The sequence below is a fragment of the Melanostigma gelatinosum genome, assembly GCF_949748355.1.
Source record: "Melanostigma gelatinosum genome assembly, chromosome: 10".
Taxonomy (NCBI): Eukaryota; Metazoa; Chordata; class Actinopteri; order Perciformes; family Zoarcidae; genus Melanostigma; species Melanostigma gelatinosum.
Genome location: NC_136643.1, coordinates 17,698,031 through 17,718,220, shown reverse-complemented (window position 1 = coordinate 17,718,220; position 20,190 = coordinate 17,698,031). Strand labels below are relative to the sequence as shown.

The window sequence follows — 20,190 nt, the reverse complement described above, 5'->3', positions numbered from 1 at the left end:
GTCTTATAAATGTGATAGATTTACTAAGGAGGGATGACCAACACCTCATAAAACTGATGAGGAATGCCTGTGCTCAAACTGACTGGTGCGCAATGGATTGTGGGATACTAAGGGCTGCAAAGGCATATAAACTGGTCGTGTGTTGTCTGTGAGCCTTTGGGCAGGAACATGCCTTTCTTTGTCTCTGACATATCTGATCTAACGAGGCAAACGTTTACGTTTTAACCCTTGAATTGGGAGAGCTAACATGTCGGTGTAATACTTCTCACTCATTACCGACCTTCGCGATGGTGGTCAGACATTTCTTCAGTTGAAGATCTTGACATTCTTGTGTTTTCATCTGCAGAATTGTCTTTTCCTGCAAGAAATGGATTTTTTCAAGTCTCAAGTTTGCACAATTTTTCGTTTCAACCATCAGATGAAATATTGTTTCTAGCAGGAATAAACATCAGAACAAAGTTGTTTTGTATTTGGAACCAGGTGGTGTGGCAGATGGAAATGACTCACACATCATTTGATTACCTAAACTAGTTCTGTCAGTCTCTCCATCACCGGTGAGCTCTGCGCAGATGTCGCCAAAGATAAAACGGATCTTTTCCTCTGCCTGCTGCTCATTGGAGGAGCCGTGCACTGAGTTATGGAGGATGTCGGAGGCAAAGCGGGCTCTCAGGGAGTTTGGGGATGTCGTCTTAGCTTGATCAGGGTCTGAAGGGCCCATGGTGGCCCTCCACTCCTCCACTGCATTTTCCTTGGTCAGTACGAGCATCATACAGGGCCCCCTGAAACAAACAATGACAGGATGTTCATGACTGCATTCAGAGGATGAGGCTCAAGTTTCATGCTTGGCTAGTGTGACCAGTGACTGCTGACACATAGGCTGATAAAAAGATGTTTTGTTGTTTTAGATGTATGGTTAAATGTAGCAGCTGTTCAATCACTGTCTTTGAACATGTAGCAAGGACCTGCTTTACACTGAAATGTAGTTGTTCGACATCTAAAAAAAGCACTTTTCAACTTAAAATATCTCAATTTGAACCTAAACACCTCCTGATAATGAACAAATCAGTGCTAATGATAAAGAATAACTTAGCATTCACAATGCATTTTCCAGCTGATCAAATAGGTTTTTTAAAGAAAAAAAAACACACAAGGAACATTTCATCCTTCAGTTCATCACAAACATTCAAAATCAACACATCTGGAGAAACGTGGTTTTCACTGGAGGGGATGAAAAACTGTTATCTGAACAGTAACTAAAGCTGTCAGACAAATGTAGTGCTGATAAAGCGCAATATTTACCTCTGAGATGTAGTGGAATAGAAGTATAAGTAGTCGCATAAAATGGAAATACTGGCATAAAGTATGTGGTTACATGTGCAGAAGAGCAGACTTCCGACCACACCCAACAGGTGAAACAGGCTTGAAATGTCCAGCCAGAGCGGCTGCCTTAACACTGCCTGGTGTTAAGTTACTCCTCAATATACATTGTAGGATATAAAATGGTACCTTAGCTGAAAAATAAATACAAAACATTCCACAATGGTAGGAATATAAAACTTGGATTAATAGGAAAGGCGAGCTGATCTCAAGGGATCGTGACAGTAAAGGTAGTTTCCCAGCTGCACACATCTCTCTGCTCATTGTGTCCGAGTAGTTGTGTAACAACCAAGTGAAGGGACTAATCGGAGCGGAAGATCACTCTAAACTCTAGATGTGCGGTGGAACAAAGGATGAAATTGAGATGGACTTCCGAGCCACTTGCCTGGGGCTGCCTTGATTTTAAGCAGCTAAGATTACCGTTAAAAGTGCCGGTGAAACTTCAAGCGGCAACAGGAGTTAGGCCAGGTCTGCTGTGCTCACTTTGCCTTTATCCTTTTGTCTGTGTTCAGGTAAAGACTCACCGACACATGAATTCCACCAGTTGGCTGAAGAAAGGCTTCTCTCTGTGCTCTTTGTAAAACTCCTCAGCCACCTCCCTCGATAGCACCATCTCCTTCAGCTGCGTTACAGAGAAACCGCTGCCTCTGATCTCCTCCAAAATCTCCTCTGTTGCAGTGAAGAGAAAATACATTGTGGAGATTATGTCACTATTTGTGCACATCTATACAAACACGAGTACATTTTGATGTTGTTTTAAATGACCAGAAAGGACCTCCATGCTGATTCATGGCGTCCGGTTTGATCACTGCCAGTGTGTGCTGTTTAGGGAAGAAGAAGCTGATCTCTCGTTCTGCCTCTTCGGGACTTTCACTGCCATGCAGCTGGTTGACAGGCTCGTCCTCCACCGCAAACTGGGCCCTTAGACTGAGTGATGAGGGATACAGAAGTCAGCATTACAGGTGTGACTACACTGGTAGTTACCGCCTATATCTAACAGCTAATATTTGATAGTTTCCAGGAAGTATTTTTGGATGAAGTGGTTTACTCTATTTGCCCGAAGTTAATTACTACTTGCCCTGTACAAACCGTTGAATGTATTTGGGGTTATCAAGTAAGAACAAATACCAATGTTAATTGTCGTGTTTAATCTTTATTTAAGTAAAACTGGAGTTTCAACCACATCCTCTAACGCCACTCAACTAAACTCCTGTTTCCAGCATAACTGCTCGCTTGGGCTCCATCTCATAAACTCAGTTTATAAACACGTATAAACACAGAGATGAGAAGGAAGCGAGATAGCTCAGTCCTCAGCTACTTCAATCATCAGCTCCAGATAAAACCATGTATTTAAGTACTTTTTTCCTACTTGCCCAATCAGGCAAGTGAGTTGCTAGATTTAGCCTCAAGGGGCAATCCTTATTGTTGAGCCCTAGGTGGAATGTGTTTTACTTTTCTTCATCCTGCCTTGTCTGCTTCTAGTTCAACTAGTGATTTATCACATTTTTAAGATTGCCTTTCAAGCAACAGAGAAATACTGAGCTCTTTCTAACAAGATGCCAGTAGGATTAACAGTGAAAACTCAATTGTAAATGATTAAACAGTGACTTCTCTGGACTTATTTAATTGTGTAAAGAAATGGAGCCACATGTCCCTCACCATTCAGGACTCTCCTCTCTGGCTTTATTAACATCAGAAGGACCAAGGTTGTTCTTCCAGTGATGGACAGCTCCCGTTCTGGCCAGAGCCAAAGCTAACACTGGCCCACTGTAGATACACACATGTTAAATGGCCATCTGCAGTAACACTGTACTCTGTAGATTTTATTTGTGCATGTGTCAGTTACCTGGTCATGCTTCGGAGCAACGCAGGGAAGTAGTCCTGCTCAACATGTTGGAAGTAAAACTGTCTGACCTGCTCCTCCGTCAACATCACCTCCCTTTGGAGAGCCACGGTGAAGCCTGACTTATGGATTTGAGCCAAGATCTCCTCTGTAGAACAATAATAAATATAAAATGTACATTAATGAGCCAGTTTATTCTGTACGTGTGTACTTGTGCTTGTGTATTTGGCACGGGCACCACCTCTGTTATCTCTGGCAACGTCAGGCCGGATAAGAGCCAGAGTCCTCTCCACACGCTCTTCCTCCCCATCCTGCTCCGTCACTGAGGCCGTCCTAAAGTTTGGGAAGAAGAAGGCAAGCTCCCTGCTGGCCTGGTCCATGTCCTCGCTACCGTGCACTGCGTTGAACAGTGTCTGTGTGCCGTATTGTGCCCGCAAGCTGCAGGAAGCCAGGGGGGAGACAGGAGAGGAGAGCAGATGGTTGCTCGGCTGGTGCTCAACCAGAGAGAAGCGCAATGTTTGGGTGTGTCTGACGGAGCAGGCGTGAATGTGCTGTTCATTTGCTTTCCCAGACTTAAGCCTGAGATTGTTTCACACTGTCGCAATCAACAGCGCATGAATAAATGTCTATGCTATAAAGAAATGTCGATCTTTACAAAGACATAGGAATGATCTCTTCATCATATCGTATCTTATGGTTTTAATGCCATTGTTGACGTTTTCTCAACTTTCTTTTGTGAATGCAGCATTTTGTAACTCCTACTAACCTTTCTGGTTTATCTCTCCTAGCTTCCTCTATGTCCGTTGGGCCAATGAACTCTCGCCATGCTGGCACAACATAAGCTGAGCCCTCAACCTGAGAGAGTACCAGAATATGGGACGGACCACTGGACATAAACCGCACCAAGTCTTCAAAGCCAGCCTGAAACCACCATCACATGCACAGAAAAAACGCATACACACATGTTAATGAACGCATCAAAAAGTCTTGAATCAGGTCTTACATTTACACGGTGAGAAAGAAAGAAGAAAATGTGTGTGAATATATTTTTAAAAGGCAGATACAATACTGTACATATACTATATTATTACTTCATGAACATTATTGCTTTACCTGTCCACCTTTCCGCAAATGTTTTGTATTTCTGAATCTCTAATCATTTAGTCTCAAACAAACAGCGGCATAAGCAAAAATAAAAGCTGCTTACACGGCAGATCTATTTTGAGCGCTGTGCAGAAATGCAGATGGAAGTGTGATGTATTGCAAACGAATTGAAATGATTTTTGCACTGGTTGTGACTGCGCTCCCATTAGTATGTTGACTGAATTTAAATTGGCTAGACTAACCACACAAACAATGAACCAATTAGCAGTTTGACTAGTACGACAACATCTGCAGTGAGATACAAACACAAGTCTCTGTATCTGTCAAAGTGTCTTCTGTCCGTGTGAGATGTGCCTTGTTGTCACTATTCTCTTCTACTCTCACAGTACCTCGTCTGCTTTGTGCCGGTAAAAATCTTGAGCCTCCACCTCAGTCAGCGTGCGTTCCTCGTGGGCCAGGATCTCAAACCCAGCATCTTGAATCTAGCCGGGGGAGTAATGTCAGGATAATGAACGAATGTCAGCAGGAAGGCTCGAGACAATCTTGTCTTCTCAGATTGTGAGCAGTGTTAGTCTCTGTGTACCTTCATAATGATCTCATTTGCCTTGCCGTGAGCAACAGCATCTGGTTTGACGATGGCAACTGTGTAGGATTTACTGGCAGGAACTACAGGAGAAAAGAACAGCTTGAGTCAAGATCAGTAATGCAGATACAATGCTGAACACAATCATGGTGATGCTGGGAAACAACAATGATAATCACGTTAGCAACATTACCAGCAATAGACCGACCACTAATATGATTAGATAGTTTCGACAGTACCAATTATGCTTTCTTCATTTTCTGACTGCTGTGGAGTCTCCTCCTCGTCCTTCTTCTCGGCATCCACCAGACCGTCATCTTTAACCTGATGGACACAACAACACCGATGTCTACAAATTTCTTGTCCAATCAATAGAAGCAGTAAATGCTCACATTTGTGAACCAGATCCAGATGTATAGAATTTCAGCTTGAAACATTACTTAAAGGTGCTCGTTAACATGGGTCGGGGCAGCAAGTTCAAAATAAGTTCAAAATAAAATGTCAAAAAAACGACTTCAACAATTAACTGATTGTCTAAATAGTGAATTGGTTTTCCTGCTATCACAAGTCAAAATGTTTCAGCTCTAGAAACTGAGTGTGTGTGTCTTACTGCTCACCGCTTTGCGTTCACCACCTTGCTCCAGGACCAACTTCTCCTTGGTCAGTTCCTCCACAGTCATCCTCTGAAGGAGAGGAGTGTTGGCCCCTCGCAGCACAGCCACCAGCTCCCCACTCTGTTCATTCAACACAAAGACATCAACAAAGTCTTTCATTCGATTTTATTTAACATGCTGTGACATACAGAGATGCTTTGACAACAGCCCATATAAGCAAGATGCAAAAATGACAAAACAGTGGAGTGAAAGCTCAGGAATGAGCATGATTCTAATAAAAGTAAATTAATAATACAAATGAAATAATGGGCAGCATATTGCATCACCACCAGAGGGATCAGCACTCTATTCACAGCCCTATTTCCTGCCCTACATTATTACACCTGTGAGCATCATAGAGTCAGGATAAAAGAGAGACACAAATATAGACAGAAAACATATAAAATAACGCGATGAAAATACAAATATAAGACAGAAATAGTATATATATTGTGTACAAAGGAGAGAAGGGCAAAACACGGATATGGTGGCTCATATATGTTGAAGCATATAAACAGTATAAACACACTTACCCCATATAAGAGGAAGGTGGGCTCACATTTCCCTCGATACCTCTCCAAAGCATCAATGTTGTCTGCCTCGGCCTACACCAGCACCACACACACACAAACACACACACACACACACACACACACACATACACACACACACACACACACACACACACACACACACACACACACACACACACACACACACACACACACACACACACACAGAGAGAGACAAGCTAAGGGCTGCTCCCTCACACATTTTGGTTTGAAATTAAATTGTTCACGTTTTAAATTCACTTGTGGCTTACTGTGGCAAAGTGTAACAGGTCATCACCCTGTTCGTTCTTTATTTTGCGTAAGAGGCTAACCACAGCTCGACAGGGACCACACCACTGCTGGTACACATCTACAACTAGAAGAGAGCTGGTGGGAGGACTGGTGCAAGCATTCAATCTGCAGTGATCCAAATGAACACAGTGGGGCAGCAACATACAATAAATGACACTCACAATGACTAGAGTTCATTTTACACAACATTATGGAACAGATGATTCGTGTTATGATGGTTAGTATTCACTTTTAACGGGACATAACACTAATTAGATAGATAGATAGATAGATAGATAGATAGATAGATAGATAGATAGATAGATAGATAGATAGATAGATAGATAGATAGATAGATAGATAGATAGGTAGATAGATAGATAGGTAGATAGGTAGATAGGTAGATAGGTAGATAGATAGATACTTTATTAATCCTGCAAGGGGAAATTTGTTCTCTGCAGCAGCATTATGATACAGGTAAGCAATTAAAGTAACATAGTAAAAAAAAACAAATATTGAGTACAAAAATGCACAATATATATAATGAAATATAATAATATTAAATGAACTAACTAAACAGTGGTGCAACTTCTTTTACTTTTAAAGGTCTTACCCGTCAAACCTTTGGTTGCAAGCATCTCCTCCCACTGCTCTTGGTTTGTGACAGAGGCCTGCGCAAAATAACAGCTGAGTTAATATCAGAGCGTCATGAAATAAAATGAAAACACAGAGGACTCTCGTCAACATGACAGACGACATGTTGTGTTAGTCCGACCTGCAGACTCGCCTCTTTCTTCTTGCCTGCCATTTGATTACTTAAATGGAAATATTTAAATGTGCCGAGTGTCTGCTCGCGCTTGTTTGGCAATTTGGTTGCTAAGAAGCGGTGCCTTCCGCCTTCCGGAGCCAATCCCCGGCATGTGCCGTCAGATTAAAGTGCGCTACAATCACTATGATTTTAAACTCGTTGGCTCGGTTCTTTATTCTTGCATTGATGGGTTCGTTCTAAGGGGCTTCAATGCTGTATGTCAGCCACAGATGTGCTATCAAGGCTGTGCGGTGTTTCAATAGACGGCGCAGACAACTCCTCAGTCTGATATCAGTATGCAATCTAAAGCAGGCAAGCAGACTTACTGTACTATCTGATCTAATAATCAGAGGGATGTATATGTCTTTTAATGCCACTACATTTATTTAACAGCTGTAGTTAGTTACTGTTCAAAGCATATGATCACTTCAGAAAATAACATGCATTGTTAAATGTTAAACTATCCAACATTATAACATGCAACGTGTATTACTTACATGTTGATCAATCAAATAATGATCTCATTATACAATAATATAGGACTGACAGGAGCCATTCTGCAGAATGAATACTTCATACTTACATTCATAGTACAATGAGTAGCAAATACTTCTGCACTTTTACTTACACATTTTTTTTAAATGTGTGGTATATTGACACTTTAACTGAAATCCAGTGAAAACTTACTTTCAAAAGAAAGATGTAGAGTATAGAGTCACATAATTAGAGTTCCCACACAATGCAAGTGAAATACATGTTTTGAAATGAGCTTTTGAAACAGTCCCCCAGAAAGAGCTGACCTTCTTCCTTTTTATGACTTTTTTTCTAGTTGTACGTACTAGTGTTTTATTCTTACTCCTTATAGTTTGTGTTACTACAAGTGCTGTAGTGAATAGAATCAGGTGTTTACAGCAAGTTTTTAGATAATTTCCTCCTAAAACACACGATAAGAGTACCCTACGTCTTCCCTTTGGTGTTGAATCTCCACTTCCTCACTCAGAACTATCCTGCCACCTCGAAGAGGTTTCCCTCAAGCTGTAACATTTTATTTGACAGTGAAATAGGTACTCTAAAGAGATCAGACCACTTCTGCATGCGCTTCCCGCATGAATTTCAATGAACTGCTTGCACTTAAACGGTTCAGCTCCACTGCCTCCTCCCATGCAAAGTGCCCGGAAAAAACAAGTCGAACAATGAGAGTAATTTTGTTAAAGGACAAATCACAGTGAGCGAGAAAGAGCATCATAAAATGAGCCACTGAAAAAGAAATTGCATGGTCCTTTATGCTATTGTCAACAGCCCCGCAGTTTGTTTTGCTCCCACTGTGCTGTATTGGCTTGTTTCTATTATTAAGCCTGTGTCTCGCTCTGAGCTCATTATGCAGCCAGATGGGAACTAGAATCACCTCCCCTCCATCACCGCAGCTGTGACAAGGTCCTTGCCCTCAGAAATAAGATTCATAAAGTGCGTAATGTTCAGGACTGTGTTTTTGTTCTACTTTTCATCAGAGGGATGCAAGGAAGTGATTACTTTTGTTCTATCAAGTCAATGAAAAACATTGTTGTGATGCCTTTGTCCCCATGCGCCCGATTCAAATATTGACCTTTTTGTCGTCTGAATGTCATCAGTAATGACTGCTTCTGCGTGTTTGCGGTTGACTGTACGCTGAACAGATATGCTCCTTCAAACTGAAAGGGGATTGCTGTGTTTCAGGGGAATGCACTGGGAGAAGATTGTTGGAGGGTAGATGAGATGTCACAAACTCATTCAAAGGTGTGAAACTGAATTAATTGCGACTGTAAGTCAGAGTGGCACATGTTCAGACAAGGGATGGCATAGCTCTTCAAATGAATACGCAGTGCTGTTCTATATCTTAGGTAGGTGGTGACCAATCCTGCCCGCACAGTTCTCCTTTATGTTACGAATATTCTTCATAATCTGGATGCATCAACAGAACAGAGAAACAAATAGTTTCTTACTTAAAAAATAAACATCAATTATAAACATCAAATAAAATACTTCAATGAAAGACAGTACTTCACTGCTGACCCTCAACTGAATTCAGAGAAAATTATTCTGCAGGATGTCAGAGGCTTTGCCACGGGCCATTTGTTCGAAAGACTTTGAAGGTCTTTGCTTGAAGCTGGTTATCATAATGTAAAAGGTTTCCGTGGTACAGTGCAGGTCCTTCCCCAGTCTAGGGGCCTCAGTCCCTATGTGGCCTTGAAGAAACCACTTATCATCTTTCTCTGGTGGATAGCTGTTAATCTCTCCTCAGTGATGAAATACACAGAGGATTTCAGGCTACGACAGCACTGAAGATTAATCTCCATTAGCACATCTTACACACAGAAGTCATATTTAAGCCGAATTATCAGAACTCCATTTGTTGTGTTTATTTTTGTAAGACGCTTCATCCTGCCATCTTCAAAACACAAGCCCAAAGGGCTTTAGTCTAATTGTTCAGAAACAAATGTTGTAGAACTCCCAGTTGGTCTGTAGCTTCCTGCCTTTAATAAGGAATTGTTCAAAACAAAAGAAATATCTTAATTTGTTTTCTTGTTGTTTGTTTTCTTCTCTACTGTGGGATACAGTATTTTACAAACATTAGACTAAATGGACCATGGTAGGGCAGAGATTAACAATTATTTTCATCATCGCTGAATCTATCGATAATTTGTTTGATTATTCAGTCAAAACATACAATTTTGCAGAACCTCAGGCGACATCTTCAAACGTCTTCAAACGTCTTCAAACGTCTTCAAACGTCTTCAAACGTCTTCAAACTTCTTCAAACGTCTTCAAACGTCTTCAAACTTCTTCAAACGTCTTCAAACGTCTTCAAACTTCTTCAAACGTCTTCAAAGTCCTAACGTTTTAAATTTTTGTTTGAAAAATGACTGAAGTGCTGTAGTTGCTGATTATGTTTCCGTCGATTGCAGGTTCGGTTTTAGATTGGTGCAGTGTAAATCAAAATGCAAACAAGTTCAAAAAGCATTATGAAAGTGATGAGTGATGATGGAAGTGCACAAGTTCCCGAGTCACACAAGATTTCTGCTACAGCTTCAGGAGATGAAGAAGAAAGTTTCAGATTGTCCTTATTTTTTATGCCAAAAATGTATATTTCATCATGGTGACACCAGTGAAATTAAACAAGAGAAAATGTCAGAAATGTTTATTCATTGACAGATTTGCAAATACTGATGCTATTTTTATGCACACATATCATGATGCAACATCAAACAACAGAATTATGTGATAAGACAAACATCCAACGGCATGACTGATGCTTTGTTTCCCAAGAGGGCACTGTTGTCTCAACATTGAACCACTCCTCCCCACCTCACTCCCCCCAGCAGTCTTCCAAAGCAGGAAAACCCTGTGCTTTCAATAAGCTGGTTGCATGCTTATCAGCTCTTCCAGGCCAAAAACTTATCCCGAAAGGCAAGCAATACAGCAATTGAACACAGAATAGCTTAATTTTTTGCCGGCATATTTGTTAAAAGTCATGGTGTATAATGCAAGCTTTAGAAACACGATTTAACCAGGGTGTGTTTCGGAGTGGCAGCTATGCTTTTGAGTGATACGGTGCTGGATGTAATGAAGACACAGTTTTACAGCTGTCAGCCAACTTCCCATTTTTCATTTACATCATGACAACCATGACCATGTGAAGCTCTGTGCATTCACAAACATGAACAAGTCCAACTGAGAGGTAGTTTGTTCTCTTTTCGCTGCACTAATGGATCATTTATACAGAGTGAAGGGGAAACAGTGTGAGCCAAAGGGGGTTGAGGGGGAGTGAAGACGGGCAGTCAGTCAGTCTCCTAATATACAGACAGACAGCAGCAGTGATTGACTGTCAGTCTGTAGAAACAGGAGGAAGCTTTCTTCTCTTTTCCCTGACAGGCGGCTCTTCCAGTGACAGAGGAAGCCAGTATGGAGGAAGTCATCTGCATCTAAATAAAGACCGCCAATGGCTTTGTCAGAGTCCATTAAGCAAATTGCCATGTTTGACAAATTGCATCCACCATCTTTTTTCATCCATTCGTACAAATCAAGCCAGGAGCAAAAAAAAGGGCTTTTATTTGCGATCCAAAAATGGTAGAACATGCAATGAGACGTGAGAAAGGATTCCTCTGAAATATTATTTTGCTGCAAACCATGACTAATGTATTGTATGATGGGTTGCCTCATATGAAAGAAGATCCCTCGGGGCTATATGTACAGTACCTGTTTTGATTGAAATGTGAAAATTCATGATTACCTTTACTATCATTATCATTCATCAACATTTGTTCATCTTTGGTTTGTTAGTGGTGACAAGCAGCAAAGGTGCAGCGGATTGCTCAGCATAGTTTAAATGTTGATCTAAGGCAGCTAATCTTTGTTCCCTCTGCTCTCAATTAAAGAGCTAGATTGTTTCTGTGACTCTGTGGCATCATTAGAGGCAGGTCTCTGTTATCTGTCACAGCTGAAACAGCTCTTGGTTAATGGCTGCAGTCACACAGTCTCCTTATTAAGCTCTGCTGCTTCCAGAGAGCCTCCTCTCCTCAGCATACAGTTTTGATTTGATTGACAAGCAGACATCTTTTACATCTATCAAGGTCATATTTTCTTTTTGTGAAATATATTTTACCAATCTCTCTGTATACAGTTTCTGATATTGTGAAATTAATGATCATGACAGAGTGACAGAGATGGAGCTGAAACGATTAATCGATGAGTCGATCAGAAGAAACTGAATTGGAAGCTATTTTCATAATTGAATGCCGAACATGATCTTGATTTCCTTTGTTTTACATGACAGTAAACGGACAATTTTCTGTTTTTGGACCTGTGGTCTGGCAAAACAAGAAACCTGATAACATCACCTTGGTTTTTGGAAAATTTAGATGACAAATGTTCACCGTTTAATAGACCAACTATTAATAGATCATTTAAATAATTGCTAGTTGCAGCCCTAAACAAAGACTTAAATGTAAATGCATTCATGTAAATGTGAATCCACGTGTTTAACACATTAGAACTTAGCTTTGCTCATCTCACATCCAAAGCTGACACCTCAGATGTGCCCTCAATGCTGATAATTCAAAGTGATACCTTGTCCTGGTTGGAGAAAAAAAGCCCCGGGGCAGCAGTGGTGGAAGGGGAGAAGAAAAAAGAAGAAGTCAAATCAGACCTATTAAGTGGATTACGAGTTATCTGCTGCACAGCGTGTAATTAGTTTTGTGTTATCGTTGTAACGTCAGATAGGTGCTAATTGAAAAGCCAGTTTATTAGTGTCGACAGCCCTCGGAGGGTTGGCTTGTGGTTTAAAGGTCTTGTTTCGGATAGCCTCCCAAATGATTATAGATAATAGACTTGAAGTTTGCAGCTCTTTTAGATGTTATTCCCCTCCAAGTTTTTTCTTGCTGATTTCATCCTCACTTTGCCTGCAAATCTTATGAGAATAGAACTCAATGTAGAGATAATAACATGTGCAATATATTCCATTCTGAAGCTAAGATTGTATTTGTCTCATGCTCTTCAGCATATTTTTATTGCTCTGCAGGGCTCTTACAATAGCAGCGTACTTGACAAAAGCAGTCTGTGTGATGGCCACCGTGAGTCATGAGTCTCGTTCTGTTGCTTGAAAGGTGTCTTGAATGATCCAAGTGTTTAGAAAATAACAGTGAGCATTCACACAGAGGGCACAAACTCCAAACACTGCCAAGGTCTTTGATTTTAGGCATACAGGTTGTACATGGCAGCAGCTGATTTACGACTGCCAGACCTCTTTGGCCACAACCGGTGCGAACGGATAAAAGATGAGAAATGCCTCTGTGTAAAGCTCAAAGCACATAATCCTAAAATCTTATACAAAGCTGCAACAATTGAGACATGCAAAACAAACAAAGCATCTGTGGATGCTGCCTCTCACAATTGTCAAACCAAAGAAACCGCAGCTCCCTTATTACTTTTTGATGACGGCTGACGGCATACAGTTGGAGACACGCAAGGAGAGCCTTGGGGATTTCTCCGAGGTCATGTAAGCTCATGGAAAAGCTTCTCAAATGAGCTGTGTGTCCTAACTTAGTGCTGCAGATGGCACGAAATAGCTTGCAATCTTTGCCATTAAAAAGCAGAGAGAGCTGAGATGCCTCCATCTTTCATCTCACACGTCTGAGAAATCTCTATCCTACTGTATCATCATCCGCTGGTAACAAAATAAAACAGACATATGCACAGAGGGCAATATACAAGCGAAGGATCTGTTTTAGACTATGTTGGGCTGATGATCCGATTGTTTTTAATTAAAAAAAAGGGAACAGATAAAAGCACTGAAAAAATAACGATAATAATAAATGAATAATGAAAAAGTCCATATGGCAAATAGGAAGGCAGCGTTCCCTTTATGCAGATGGGCTATTGAAGCCTCAACCTTTTTGGGACACTAGCTACTTTTTTCAGTGCAGATAGGGTGCAGATAGGGTACCATAAGACCATAGATGCTTGTGCATCGGCTGCTGATGCAGGCTGCTTGCTGGAATGCATTATTCAAAGATTGAATGCAGTAAAGACGAAGTGCTTGACTCACATTGGAGGATGGACTGCCACCACCAGCTCCCATAGCTGGTTCCCTCAACACTGCTCATGATTCAGCCAGGAAGGCAATATTGGTCTAACTAAATCCCCCCAGCTCGGGTATGTATTCCCTGAAAAGGTATCAAACATGTGATGCTAATATTTCTTGCTATAGATGAAATAAAAATGCCACTGGCTTTCTGTTTGTCTCACAACAAAGCGGATCTATCCACACTCTCAGCAGAAGTCAGCTACCATTTAGAGTGTATACAGAAAATGAGGGTTTATTGAATAACCTTGTCTTTAAAGTGAATTGGAGTTGATTGTCAAATTCACTTTCGTTCAGCTGGGTGTGCTTTTATCACCAAAAAGTGTCAGCAGCACATCGAGCATCTGCAGGCTGAGCCAATCTTCTTCAGCGCCTAAAGGTAGCCTCCACTCCACAGCATTACATTTTAAATGCAAGATCATTTAAATGGTGACATCCCTAAATGGAGGAATTGGCTCGGTGTATAGAATATGGCTGAATCCATTTAAGATCCCCCCCTTAATGCCTGATTTGCTTTCAAGAAACTGCCAACAAACAGCCACCAAAAGAGGCTGCCCTTTAACATTGCATGTAGTAATTTCATCCATTGTTAAAATATAGAACATTGCCTGTAATTTTCTCCACAAGCTGCATAATAATTAAGTACAATAAGGTGTTACCCAACACCACTACTTAACGGTACACAAAATGTCAAGCTGGAAAAGAAGAATAACTCCTCTGGATTTTTTTATTTGGGCTTTTAACAGCCTGTAAACTACATGATAGACAGTTTATGATGTCTGAACAGGCTGCAGAGCTCATTCAATCTACCAAACTGTTAAACAACTCGATGGGCTCACAGTGGGCCAATGTGCAGCATAATGTTAGAACCGAGATTGGTATAGTGAGGTGGACAGCTGTGCACCAAATGCTGAGACAATAAAATCAAACGCTGTGTAACGTTATAGTATCAATGCAGAATATTGATCTAGCTGTTTCTGAATGCATTGAAACATGAATTCCCTTCTAAATGTATATGCATGAGAAAAAAAAGACACATTTTTGATAAATGTGACAATAAATTAAAATTTTTAATAAAAATGATCTTATCTGAATCATGTTTAACAGTTTCATAACAACAGAGTCTTTGATTTTCCTTTGTCGTGTCTTTGATGTTCCTTTGTTGTGTCTTTGTTGTGTCTTTGTTGTTCCTTTGTTGTTCCTTTGTTGCTCCTTTGTTGTGTCTTTGTTGTTGCTTTGTTGTGTCTTTGTTGTGTCTTTGTTGTTCCTTTGTTGTTCCTTTGTTGTGTCTTTGTTGTTCCGTTGTGTCTTTGATGTTCCTTTGTTGTTACTTTGTTGTCTTTGTTGTGTCTTTGTTGTGTCTTTGTTGTTCCTTTGTTGTTCCTTTGTTGTTCCTTTGTTGTGTCTTTGTTGTGTCTTTGTGTCTTTGATGTTCCTTTGTTGTGTCTTTGTTGTGTCTTTGTTGTTCCTTTGTTGTTCCTTTGTTGCTCCTTTGTTGTTCCTTTGTTGTGTCTTTGTTGTATCTTTGTTGTTCCTTGTGTCTTTGTTGTTCCTTTGTTGTGTCTTTGTTGTGTCTTTGATGTTCCTTTGTTGTGTCTTTGTTGTGTCTTTGTTGTTCCTTTGTTGTGTCTTTGTTGTTCCTTTGTTGTGTCTTTGTTGTATCTTTGTTGTTCCTTGTGTCTTTGATGTTCCTTTGTTGTGTCTTTGTTGTGTCTTTGTTGTTCCTTTGTTGTCTTTGTTGTTCCTTTGTTGTCTTTGTTGTGTCTTTGTTGTGTCTTTGTTGTTCCTTTGTGTCTTTGATGTTCCTTTGTGTCTTTGTTGTTCCTTTGTTGTGTCTTTGTTGTTCTTTTGTTGTGTCTTTGTTGTGTCTTTGATGTCCTAGTTTTCAACCCCCCCCCCCCCTCCCCCCCCCCCCGGAGGGTAACATAATCTGGGTGGCATTTTTTTTAGGACACACTTACTGTTGCAAATTAGTTTATAAAACGTAATTTCTATGAGACAGGGTTTTTATGCTTTGAAAAATTTCCCTTCTCCTCTGAATAATTTCCCCAGGTATAAGAGCAATCTCTTATGTGTTACTTCACATCCCATTTCAAAGGAACATATGTAACATGATGCAAGGTGCTCTCAAAGCGCTGCTTCACTGTGAATTTAATGACAGTGTATCTGTTTAGTTCTTGTGGAATTATAGCTAAAAGCCCTCTTTTGAAGATTACTGAATGACTATTTACTGTCATGGAGAACTACAATCAAGCCTTTTCAAAAGGCTGATTGTCTGATTATCTATGAATATGGGCTTACTAAAGAGCTTGTCTTCCTTCGTGCCTCCCCTCCCTCCCCTCCTCCTTCTCCCTTACCATCACGCCCGCCCCCGGTGCTCTGAACTCTACAGCCCTGAAAGTTCAAGGGAAAATCAGCCCACCATCAATCACTAATGCAGATGAGAAGAGCAGGCTCTCTGGATCGGCTTAGCCTGTTGAACATTACACAGGACAATTAAAATCCCTGAATGCAAATCATCTTCAGGAAACCACTAAATGAAAAGAGCCTTCCTTTCAAGAGTGCTCAATAGTGGCAGGCTTTTCAAAGCCTCCTGCCCATGTGTGCAGTTTAATGATGAAAGTGGTGAAGGAGGCTGTGTGAGAGGGAGCCTGCACCCTGCTTTGCAAGGTTGTTACCATGACATTTAGCAACAATATCAGGCTCATGAGGATGCTCTAACACGCTGTTTCAATGAGCGAAAGGTGCTGTGGAGGATTAAAGTGTCATTCATATTTAGATTTTCATATATAGCCGTGTCCTGCATCCTCCCTAACTGTTTCAAAGTGGGACACATGAGGCAAAACTTTGCTAATTAAGAAAAGTACCTGAAGGGACTCTTTGATTTTGGTGTTTTAAGAATGTTAATTTCTTTAAGTGTTTGACCTTGCTGCCTCTGTGGGGAAGTTTGGGAGCAAGGTAGAATTCTTCTCCCAGGACTCTGCCCACAACTACGTAATTAAAATGTGATCCACAAGGCCCTAACCTTATTATTACAGCCTTGGAGAAAATACCGTCAGATGTTCTTAAACACTCCTACAAGGAGGGTCTGAATAAATTCTGCATCAGTGTACGTTGTGACATTTTGAGGACTAAAAGTCATTCTTATTAGGGCCGTCTTTGCTTTGCATTCTCTTTAGCAGCTTTGTTCTCTTTAGCTTCAGGGTGCAGCATGTTTTCATGCTGACTTGTACTCAGTGAGCCTCACATGATGCTGGCATAGTTACTATACAAAACATGTTGTCTGTGTTCTCCAGGGGCAAGGCTATTAGTGTCCATGTACTCTACTCCTGGATCTTGTACCAACACAGTCAGAGCCCACATTTTCTCAAGCTGGGAAGCGTAGGCGCTGATGATTCAGGAATATTAACCAAAGCCTAGAGTAATTTCCAAAAATATCTTAACACTCTGATGGTCCTAAATTTACCATTTCTAAAAGGAACAGTTTGTTTTGGAACACAAGTTAATTTACTTTGTGCCGAGAGTTAGGTGAGAAGATCGATACCATTCTCATCTGTCAGTTCAATATGAAGCTGTTGGTTAGCTTAGCATAGCATAAAGATAGAGGGAAGCAGCACGTCTGAAGCCCACTAATTAAAATGTGTTAATAAGAATTTGTCGAGTTCATAATGCCCTGTGAAAACACAACTTCCACTTCGTTTTTGCAACGATTAAGCAAATGAGATGTAACGTGTTAATTAGCGAGCTTTAGAGGGGTTGGTAGGTGGATTTTGTCACCTCTGGACAGAGCCAGCCTAGCTGTTTCCCCTGTGTTCAGTCTTTATGCTAAGCTAACCTAACCGGCTGCTTCAGCTCTCTTGTTACTCTTTAGCTAGCAAAGCATTGAGCTAATTTCCCAAACTGTCAAACTATTCCTTGAAGACCAACTTAGTAACATATCTGCACTTTCTGAAAGAACAATATAACATATTTCGAGATCAAATAGATCAGGTGGGGGTTAGGTGCAACACAAGTGACACCTCAAGGATTGAATCATCCTGCTGTTCCAGGGAGAGTCATAGTCGGCAGAGGATATTGACAGATCCTCCTCTTTCCCTCACCTTTTTCCCCAATTTATATATCAGTGATCTGATCGTTGCTACATCGATGCAGATGCCCTAACTTTAGGTGTTGGAAGCTCCACCCCTTATTGTTTCAAATAGCCTTATTTTAAATACTTGAATTTACTCTGAAAAAGACACATCACAGTCCACAAACAGACACATTTTCTACACTGCGGTTAAAAATGCCTTTGTAATGCACAAAATCAATTGTATTTTGTAAGTCAGACAGCTTTCCAGACATTATGTGCGTATTGTATGTCAGTCAACACAAACACTTTGACTGATTAATTAGACATTGCCATCTTGCAAATATTATCCGGAGGAAAAGAAAAGGCTGCGGATCCCAGTTTGCTTAATTATTCATCAGAAGTACAATAGACACATGTCAGAGGCAAAGTAAGGAGGCCACCCAGTGTAATCATGGATCTAATGAGGGCTGAAGAAGAAAACCTCCTACGCAGCTTAGAACACTTGGAAACAGAACACGTGTAGATTTGATCACTCCTGTAGAGAGGACCTCCATGAATCATTCATCAATCAGGAAGTGATCTGTGACTAATTGGTGTGCGTGGGAAGCATGTGCATGCGTGTATCCGTCATGTACGCTCACATTAATTCAACTTGTTACCTAGTTTCCATGCAGGCAATTGGCATTTAGTGAGCCTTGCTACATTAACGTCATCTTCGCACCTTTTTCTTCAACAAAGGCAAAGGCAGAAGCTGAGGGTTTTTCTCTCATGAACTTCCCCAGTACGACTCACTACGATAAATCTGGATATTATTGTTCTCCTGTTTGGTAGAAAAGCAGTGAGCTCCTCCTTGTGTTCTTGCTTTCTACCACTAAGTCCCAGATGCCTGAACTTGGCTGTTTAGAGATCAGTGCCACCTGTAATCAATATGTTTACCGCCCAAGAGGCAGCTGTTGATTGCCACAGACGGGACACAGATGAGAAGATAGCAGCCAATCTAAAGGCACTGATCCAATTCACCATCTGCTCACGGAGGCAGAGGGAAAGACTGCATGAATCAGATGCTCCTCTCTCATCACCTTCACGATGTCCTCTTCCAGTCGAGGTGAAGAGGTTTGAACCAGTGGTCTGAAAAACAGCAGTCGCATAGGTGATTATCTTTTACTTTCATCAGTTTTGGGCAATGATTATGAAATTAGATGCCAGTAGAGACAAGAGGAATGTAATTATTTATTTTCAAGCATAATGCATTCTGAAATTACGCTCTCTACATTTTCTTTAAGATGGTATTAATACTTTTTTTTTAGATGGCATTGGCAAATGATCACGTTATCAAGTCAGTGTGGCAAACATGTTAGCAAACAGTCGCCTATTTACAAATCCAGCAGACACAGAGCAACCTCGTGAATGTAAGTCAAATATTCACACTCCTTTTAGTCCTGTTTTTGGTCTCAACCAACTCTTGCTCACCAGCTAGTTGCTGACTTCATCTGTCTACCATTTGATTCTGGGCAGATAACGTATAGTAGGTTGTTAGAGCTGTGAGATTGAACCAAAAACAATAAAGTTCTCGGCTGCGAAACTTTAAACAATGAGCTGCAAGAAGTTAAAATGCACCATAGAGCTGAGGGGAGCGTCACAGTTGATGATAATTCTCTTTGGGTTCGTTACTACAAGCGACCAATTTCACATTACATGTCGTCATTAGACCCATGGTTTGTAATGTTGACTGGTGTAGCCTTAATGTACCAGTTATTCAATATGAAATTAAATCAAAACACTATGAATTTGAATGAGACATCAATTTTGTTTCAATGCTCATACTTTTTGTTTTCTCGGCTCTCTTGGCCGTCTCCCTGACAATTCCTCTTTTAGATTCTCTCTGAGGCTTTCGCTCTGTTTCATATGGCCAGCTACTCTCACCTGAGGCAGCAACAACACTGGGCTTTGTGTAAAGTGTTAATAAATGTGACAGCCAGTGAAATTGTCAAGGGACACAGCGATTCACAGATTCAGCGCTTCAAACAGGTACAATAATGCAGCTGTTCACCTTTTTATTACCTCTGGGCGCTGGGACAGGCTCATGCTGACGGCTGCTGCGATGTTATTACATTGATGATATTGGATTATAATTGAAACCTGTTGAGCAGTTCAGCTTGTCACACGCACAGGAGATGTTCATTAAATTCACAATTGGGGGAAAAGGTTGGGATATGAGTCATTGCTCTGCTAATGCTGCGCTTGACAGTAAAGAAAGCATGACGTGTTTAGATCTCACACTGCATTCATTCA

At 40.8% G+C, this 20,190-nt stretch overlaps 1 protein-coding gene across 1 annotated transcript; it reads right to left on the bottom strand.

Moving 5' to 3' along the window:
* Nucleotides 1-272: 272 nt before the first annotated feature.
* Nucleotides 273-7,055, bottom strand: LOC306783110 (thioredoxin domain-containing protein 6-like; the record flags this gene model as incomplete). Its single annotated transcript, XM_079276636.1, has 15 exons — nt 7,016-7,055; nt 6,384-6,487; nt 6,094-6,165; nt 5,525-5,641; nt 5,147-5,231; nt 4,908-4,990; nt 4,714-4,806; nt 3,987-4,141; nt 3,462-3,658; nt 3,224-3,368; nt 3,037-3,144; nt 2,153-2,304; nt 1,902-2,046; nt 523-779; nt 273-358 (listed from the first exon to the last, which is right to left on the bottom strand). Exons 1-15 carry the CDS (start codon nt 7,038-7,040, stop codon nt 273-275), a joined length of 1,824 nt encoding a protein of 607 aa, XP_079132762.1. The 5' UTR covers nt 7,041-7,055.
* Nucleotides 7,056-20,190: the final 13,135 nt, after the last annotated feature.